The sequence below is a fragment of the Hordeum vulgare genome, chromosome 7H (assembly GCF_904849725.1).
Source record: "Hordeum vulgare subsp. vulgare chromosome 7H, MorexV3_pseudomolecules_assembly, whole genome shotgun sequence".
NCBI lineage: Eukaryota > Viridiplantae > Streptophyta > Magnoliopsida > Poales > Poaceae > Hordeum > Hordeum vulgare.
Window position 1 is genome coordinate 91,199,911 of NC_058524.1, and position 9,005 is coordinate 91,208,915.

The following is a 9,005-nucleotide window of genomic DNA, read 5'->3' on the forward strand; positions in this document are numbered from 1 at the left end:
TGATTGAGAGCTTCTTGCTTTGTCACTACCATATGCTAGTGGGAATCTTCATTTTATAACTTGGCTTGTATATTCCAATGATGGGCTTCCTCAAAATTGCCCTAGGTCTTCGTGAGCAAGCAAGTTGGATGCACACCCACTAGTTTTCCTTTTGAGCTTTCACATACTTATAGCTCTAGTGCATCCTTTGTATGGAAATCCCTACTCATTCACATTGATATCTATTAATGGGAATCTCCATAGCCCTTTGATACGCCGAGTCAATGTGACCATCTCCTCCTTTTTGTCTCACAACCACCACCACACTCTATTCCACTTATAGTGCTATATCCATGGCTCGCGCTCATGTATTGCGTGATAGTTATAAAAAGTTTGAGAAAGTAAGAGTGCAAAAACAATTACTTGGCCAATTCCGGGGTTGTGCATGATTTAAATTAGTTGTGTGGGGATGATGGAGCATAGCTAGGCTATATGATTTTGTAGGGATAACTTTCTTTGGCCTTGTTATTTCAAAAGTTTATGATTACCTTGCTAGTTTGCTTGAAGTATTATTGTTTTCATGTCAATAGCAAACTATTGTTTTGAATCTTACGGATCTGAACATTCATGCCACGTGAAAGAAGTTGCAAAGGACAACTATGCTAGGTAGCATTCCACATCAAAAATTCATTCTTTATCACTTCCCTACTCGAGGACGAGCAGGAGTTAAGCTTGGGGATGCTTGATACGTCTCCAACGTATCTATAATTTTTGATGGTTCCATGCTATTATCTTGTCAACTTTGGATGTTTTATATGCATGAATATGCTATTTTATATATTTTTTGGGACTAACCTATTAACTCAGTGCCAAGTGTCAGTTTATGTTTTTTCCGTGTTTTTGACCCTTTTTCAGACAGAGTCCAAATGGAATGAAACTTTACGATGATTTGTTTTGGACCAAAAGAGACCCCCGAAGCTTTGGAAGAAGGCTAGAAGAGCCACGAGGGAGTCACAAGCCCATGGGGCGCGGCCTACCCCCTAGGTCGCACCGTGCAGGCTTGTGACCCCCTCGTGGGCCCAACTGACGCAATTCCATCGCCATAAATTCCTATAAATTCAGAAACCCCCAGAAAGAAACCTAGATCGGGAGTTCCGCCACCGCAAGGCTCTGTAGCCACCAAAAACCAATCTGGAGCCCGTTCCGGCACCCTGCCGGAGGGGGAATCCATCTCCGGTGGCCATCTTCATCATCCCGGCGATCTCCATGACGAGGAGGGAGTAGTTCTCCCTCAGGGCTGAGGGTATGTACCAGTAGCTATGTGTTTGATCTCTCTCTCGTGTTCTTGAGATGTCTTGATCTCGATGTACCGTGGGCTTTGCTACTATAGTTGGACCTTATGATGTTCTTCCCCCTGTCCCTTCTTGTAATGAATTGAGTTTCCCCTTTGAAGTTATCTTATCGGATTGAGTCTTTGAGAACACTTGATGTATGTCTTGCACGTGTCTATGTGATGTGATCAACTTGCGGGTTTGTGACAATTGGGAACCTATGCATATGGGTTGGCACACGTGGATTCATGTGAGTACTCGATGTATGTTTTGGTGATCAACTTGCGGGTTCGTGACATTGGGAACCTATGCATAGGGGTTGGCACACGTTTTGACTCTCCGGTAGAAACTTTGGGGCACTCTTTGAAGTTTTGTGTGTTGGTTGAATAGATGATTCTGAGATTGTGTGATGCATATCGTATAATCATGCCCACATATACTTGAGGTGACAATGGAGTATCTAGGTGAAATTAGGGTCTTGGTTGATATGTATCTTAAGGTGTTATTCTAGTATGAACTCTATGATGGATCGATCAGAAAGAATAACTTTGTGGTGGTTTCGTACCCAACAATAATCTCTTTGTTTGTTCTCCGCTATTAGTGACTTTGGAGTGACTCTTTGTTGCATGTTGAGGGCTAGTTATATGATCCAATTATGTTATCATTGTTGAGAGAACTTACACTAGTGAAAGTATGAACCCTAGGCCTTGTTTCCACGCAATGCAATACCGTTCGTGCTCACTTTTGTTACTAGTTACCTTGCTGTTTTTGTAATTTCAGATTACAAAAACCTATATCTACCATCCATATTGCACTTGTTTCACCATCTCTTCGCCGAACTAGTGCACCTATACAACTTAGCATTGTATTGAGTATGTTGGGGACACAAGAGACTCTTTGTTATTTGGTTGCAGGGTTGCTTGAGAGAGACCATCTTCATCCTACGCCTCCCGCGGATTGATAAACCTTAGGTCACCCACTTGAGGGAAAATTGCTACTGTCCTACAAACCTCTGCACTTGGAGGCCCAACAACGTCTACAAGAAGAAGGTTGCGTAGTAGACATCACCCCCCTTACCAAGTTGCGACACCATGGCTCAACATATAAGTAGAGGGGCAAGGCTAGCCCATAGAACACAAGTTTTGGAGTCTCCTCTAGTTCTTCTAGTTCTAGGTTCTAGTTGGTCCTAGTTGACTAATTAGAGCTAGGTTTAGTTCCTCTAATACTCATAACTAGAAGCCCCGAGTGGTTCTAATATCCTCCCTATGATTCTCCGGTGATGATTAGCTCTGGATGGCGAAGCGCTGCCGGATCGTGAAGACTGCATGCTTGCAACCAAGTAGAGAGGTCGTGTTTTCGGTCATTAGCATGAGGGGTCGTTCGTGGACGGTTCACGGGATCGTTCATCTACGGTTTGAGGGGTTCCAAGTACGATCGACATCGTCATGCTCTTCTTCCGCTGCAACTCGGTGACGGTAACAATCATGATCACAACCATTATCATATCTTCATAGTGTTCTTGGTTGATCGTAGTGCGATTTGTTTTGTTTTCTACTATGTTTCCCAACATCATTTACATAAACATCAATATTTCGATCGTTTTACTAACAACTAAGAAAATCCTATAGCTTGTACCAGACAACCACGTCGTATGTGTGACCATCCTGCATGGCCGAACCGCTGTCATTGTGTGTGTTGTCATCGTCGCCCCTCTAGTGGTGGTAGGACGCCGGTGGGCCAGGACATCCTTGCCCGGCCGCAACCTGGCACTCGTGAGGAGCCTATTCGCCTCCTCCTACGTAGTGCGGAGGTCCACCACGGCCAATGCGTATGGTGCCCGCGGAGCTTTGTCGGCGTTGGTGGAGGAGTCGCTAAGCGACCAATCCTCATTGATCTTGGCGAGCTCACCGTCAAGGCGGCGTCAGCGCCTGGCGGTCATCTCCGCAATGGTAATGGATCGGTCGAGGGACCAGGCGGCGACAAGGTGAGGGTTGTTGCGGACCCATTCTAGCGTCACGTTCAACTGGGCGAACGTTGAGCGACGGGCGGCGTTGCGCCGCTCAGAGCACCATGTTGCCTCAACGCCCACTTCTTATCAGACACGAGCCCGAGGGACCGCCGCCTTTGAGGTAGTGGATGATGCGGCCTCGCTCCATGATGATCGCGGGTGACAACTCATCCTCAACGAACTACTCATGGTGGTTGCGGCGGGCGACGACGTAAGCAATACGGGTGTAACGGACCACATGTATGTGCTTTTCAGATTTATTGTTTCTATTGTGGAAACATGTGTTCTTTTTTGAGTAAAATGCATCATAAGTGCTAAAACTATTGATGGTGTGTGAGTTTAGTCCTATAACTTTTAAAGTGCAGTTTTGGGTACTACAACTATTGGAGATGTATGAGTTTAGTCCTATAACCTTGGAAGTGCAGTTTTTGGTCCCAAAACTATGTAAGTTTGTTCATATCAGGTGCTAAGCTTGCATGGCCAGCATCTATGGTGCATTTTTCAAATGACCCCTTTATATTTGTTTACTTCCCTAAAAGTGGTACATACGCTTCCGCGTCACACAGTGTGTTGTAACATGCACACCTACCACATGCATGGCCATGAGCTGCAAGGAAACCTTGCTAAGAGGTTCGGTGTGAACGCCTGGGAGACCTTGAGCAAGTTGCATGGAGGATGACATCCCTCTCCCTCGGCACGACGGGCGAGGAGACCCCGAGCCAATCGGGATGGAGGACGCCATTCCCCTCCCACCCCCACCCCCATCTCTCTCTCTCTCTCTCTATTGACATTGTCATTGACCGACACCCTTGCCGTAGAGCTGGTCGTGCAGGTTGTTGTTTGGGCATGAGCATGGCAACATGTGGGGAATTATCGCTACTGTGGGAAGCCGGACGACGGAGGAGGGCACGGAAACTACGAAGCTGGCAAAGGTTGGCGAGAGTGGCGCATCCTCGGCTACAGCCACAGGTAGGTAGCAATTGTAAGTTGTGTGACATGTCGTTCTGCTAGTGCAGAATGAGACTCAGATGACCGGTCTACTCTACTCGCTGGAGCTTAAGCCATCATGCCACCTATGGCCTTCGTACTGTCGCCTCTAAGCATTATGTGCATGGAAAAAGACGAGAGAGCGAGAATCACGCGAGACAACACGCTAGGGTTTTCTTGCATATTTACCTTACATAAGTTGAGTCCACTAGGTCAACCTGGCAACACTTCAAGCACCTCCAAGCAACACGTCGGGTCAATGTTGATCATGCAAGCTTATGACCTGAGATGAACAGACTTACATAGTTTTGGAAATCAAAACTGCAGTTTTGAAGTTATAGCACTAAACTGACACACCTTTAATGGTTTTAGGACCTAAAACTACAATTTCAAAGTTATAGGATTGAACTGGCACACCTTCAATAGTTTTAGAAACGAAAACTACAAATTTGAAGTTATAGGACTAAATTGACACACCTTCAATAGTTCTAGGACTTATGATACGGGGTTTTTTTCAAGGTGCACTTGTGTGTGTCTTCATATTGCTGAGCATTGCACCCACCAATACAAGCACAAATCACCTCCCAAATATTTCTGAATATACATCGATAGCAAGATTTCAGAAATGTTCACTCACGTATACCTAAAACAGCACCTTTTTGTGACTGAACGATATACTTGAGAACCCCAGGATTAACAGGGAACCAGATTTGTTATTGTTCTCCGGCAAGCAACCTGAAATGGCAAAAGAATAATGGATGCACATGGCACCCATTTGACTAAGGCACTATGCACATGCGAGCAGTTATTCAAACATAAAGATATCACATATACACGCATGCCCGCAGTAGAAACTGGTGTGTGTGTGCCCTGAACTAGTTTTTAGTCTGCTTTTCCTGTGGACTCTCTACTTCTTTGAGGGCAAGTACATTAAGGTACAGTCAACATGCTGTAAGGATTAAAATATTATCTATATTTTTGCTGAATTAGATGAGAGAGAAAATGAGAGAGAAGGAAAGCGGGCTCTTCGTGAAGAGCTAGCTCTACACGTGCTCCTAAGTGCTTTGTGAGAATGAAAGGTGGGTCATATATGATAAAAATATTACTCTTTTACAGCTAACTATTGTACAACTAGCTATAAGACTGGTTGTAATGGATAATATCATATACTAGTATCATGCATATGATACTAGTGTATGATACCATATCCGTAATGCATAGTATCATATATTGATATCATAGGGTAGTTCATTTATTGTCATGCAAGACACATAATAGCACATCATTTAATATGATACAGTATCATGACATGATACTTAACCCTCTCTTTGTTCATTTAATACTATGCCACCTCATCAAAATTGACTAGTTGACATGCATAATACTATCTATAATACTTCCATTACGGGCAGTCTAAGATGGGCTATAAGATGACTTATAGTCAACAGTTGGCTATACTATTAACCATGCTCTTAGGGCACCACTGTGTGCGTGCTCATGGCTGCCAGTGCCTAGTGCTAGCCTCGCAGACAAACCAACCCACGCTTTTTCAGGCTGGCACTGTCCCTCCAACAGCCTGGTCTATACAGAACTTAACAACAGCTCACTGCTCCTTTTAAAATCAAAAGGAGCCCTAAGCATCAGGCACCAGCATTAGTTGCAGAGAAAATGTCCATGCCAGCAAAGAGTAGATTTAAGAATGTGAGGGCCAACGCACTGCTGCATAATGTATGTAATGCTAATAATAGCAGCTCACATTGGCCATCATGAGCAAATCAGAGTGGATCATCTTTACACAGTGTTTTATTTGCTATACCTTGGTACACAACGGCAGCATTCCAGCAACATGCTTTATCTATATGGACAGGAAAAGAATTCTACAACACAAATGTAGTTAGAAAAGATCAGCTAGTGTCACCACACGAGCATTCTTCACCGGGCAAGTGAAGATTGGGAGAAATCAAATTGCTTAGTCAGACTTGCTCTGCGCTGCCAGGCCGAGATTAACAGGGCGCGCCTCCAACCCTCCTCCCTTGCGTTCCTCCAGAGTGTACGGCATGTAGGTCCCGAGGATCTTGTCCCACATGACGAAGAACGGCTGCGAGAAGTTGTACTTGTTGCCATACAGCTGGTGGTGGATGTCATGGTAGGCGCTGTTGTTGCTGAACAGCATGTGGAGGATGTTCCCAGGAAGCCACAGGCCACAGTGGTCGTCGACGGTCTTGATGGTTGCAAACGAGAAGAAGAATATCGCTGTCCTAGGAGTCATTCCGGCGACAAGGAACGAGAGGGCACCGCCGATCGTGTCCAGAATGAGGCCCTCGAGGGGATGGTTGTAAAGAGCGCCAAACGCGTATGGAACCACAAGAGTGTGGTGCTTCGAGTGGATATGCTTGTACAAGAACTTGTTGATGTGCATGTATCTGTGCATGAAGTACTGCCATGTGTCCATAACAAACATTGCGATGATAAATTGCAGTGCGATCACCAGGGCAGGAGGTTGCTTTCTCACGGTACCATTGTCATCACCAATGATCTGCATTTTATCACATTTTCAGAACTTATGTACAGTACCCACATATGAAATTTCATCAGGTAATTCCAAAATCAGTGTTAAAAGACAAGCTTGCCTCAAAGAGAGAAAAATAACTTCCACTGATAATGGAGATCAATCTGTACAATTTTAGACTCAATTTCCTTTTCGAAAGCACGAACAGTAGTTCTGGAGTTCACTAAATGAAGAACTAAAAGGTTTGAAACAAGCCAGGCCTAGATGCATATTTCACTAATCCATGTACAGAACAAACAACAAAGTGAACAGAAAATAAATCTAAACCTTAGTTTTAAATCGATAACATACAGTGCTTTGGTTTCATGTCTTTCAAGATCTATTCCAAACAATAAAATCACTGGAAGCAACTTTCCTGCCTTCAAAGAAATTTCCCAATGTGAATACGACCATCGTGACTCTTGAGTCTTGACACGTGAGTTTACCAGTCAATATATGTTTCAATAGACAAAAACAGCACTACATGCTTATGGTCCATAATTAATCTAGGACTTTTAGTGTCCATATCAACACTTGACGTGTTTGCTACGGAGCTATGTTTCATACTAAAACTGCAACCACCAAGCTATTCCATAGAAGGGTCTAAACTTGCTTATTATTTTCAACAGAAAGGTTGAACTTGCTGGTTTAACCATCATTCAGAAACTGTCAAAGACTTGCTCAAAGCCTATGTTTACCATGTCAGGTCTGATTTAATTGAATTTCAACCCAACTAGATCATTAATCCTTCTGACCACCTCTATATGGACATCCTATAGTAAGCTAAACTAGCACAACAAATCAGTCTACCATGGCTTCAGCGACATCGACAAGCTTTCCATGGTGAGATGATAATGTCAAGAGGATTATTACCGTGAACAGGAGAAGTGAGACAGCAATCTGAAACCCCTGCTGCACAAGGACGCCCTTAACGACCGTCCACTTGGAGACGACGTTCTTCACCGCCTCCTCCCCTTTGGGGTGGAGCCGGTAGTCATCGATCTCCATCCTGTCCAGCACGATGTACAGCCCCGAATAGAGCCAGTACACCGCAATCGGCACGAATGTGCCCAGCAGCTCGTCGGAGACCGCAAACGCCATCCCAGTGTGCTCCCCCAGCTCTCCAAATCTTTGCCGCCGTAGCCCGTCCACTGTTTGAATCCTTCCGCTGCAAGCACCCGGACAGTTAAAACTAGTACCAAATCGGGGAACAGAGAAGAAAGCACCCAAATCTTGAGCCCAAACGCAGCAAAAATCCTAACAGAGGGGCACCAGCACCAGCGCCGCCGCCGCCAAGAACCGCAAATGCGCAGTCCCGGATGCGGTTCCGCGAAGCTGGAGCCCAAAGAAAGCGTTTTTGTCTGAGGAATCTGACAAACCAGGTCGGATCTTACCAGGCCGGAGGTAGAAAGCTCCAGCAGCTCGCCGCCAAACCCGCAGCGGGCGAAAGAGGGGGAGGACTTCCTCGTGCTGCCCCTGCTCGGAGGACGGTCGGAGACGCTGCAGACGGCAGCTTATTAAAGGGCTGGTTTAAAGCGAGGACGGCAATGCGCTGGGTCCGCGAAGGCCGGCGAGACCGGCGGCTGGCTTAGCGGCGACCGCGAGGAGGAGACCGCGTGGGAGAGGAGAGGAGAAGATAATCTGCGGCCGCCCACCCTCCTATCGGTTCCTGTTTTGACTGATCTGAAATGCCATGGGCGGCCAGGGGGCTTCTGACCAGCTGACTGACGGAGGCGGCAGCTGAGCTGGGCAACTTTTTAACCCTAACGCCGGAGAAAATAATAGCGGCCGGCACGCGCACGGGATTCTCTGCGGCGGGGCCGCGTGGACGGAAGATCGTAGCAGCGAGATCGTGCGTCTTGCTTGCTTGGTGGGGCAGAGGATCCGTGGTGGGGAGACTGTGAAATCCGCCGTCTCTTCTGAAGTTTTCAGGGTTTCCTTTTCGAAAGGGTTCCGAATCTATTAGAATAAAGTTCACCACAAATACAAAACCTTCTTATAAACATACTATAATAAAATTCAGATCGAGGTCTTAGACCACCAAACGACCAGTATTTTACAACAGAAATTCACAATTTTGATGAAAGACTTTGTACAATGTCTAAAAATCAAACCATAACTTTTGTTCATATTATGATTTCTTAAATTGTAT

The 9,005-nt window shown here is 45.5% G+C and overlaps 1 protein-coding gene across 1 annotated transcript; it reads right to left on the bottom strand.

Moving 5' to 3' along the window:
- Positions 1-5,980: 5,980 nt before the first annotated feature.
- On the bottom strand, positions 5,981-8,579 carry LOC123410636 (sphinganine C4-monooxygenase 1-like). Its single transcript, XM_045103579.1, has 3 exons — positions 8,248-8,579; positions 7,727-8,021; positions 5,981-6,841 (listed from the first exon to the last, which is right to left on the bottom strand). Exons 2-3 carry the CDS (start codon positions 7,952-7,954, stop codon positions 6,275-6,277), a joined length of 795 nt encoding a protein of 264 aa, XP_044959514.1. The 5' UTR covers positions 7,955-8,021; positions 8,248-8,579; the 3' UTR covers positions 5,981-6,274.
- Between the last annotated feature and the right edge of the window lie 426 nt (positions 8,580-9,005).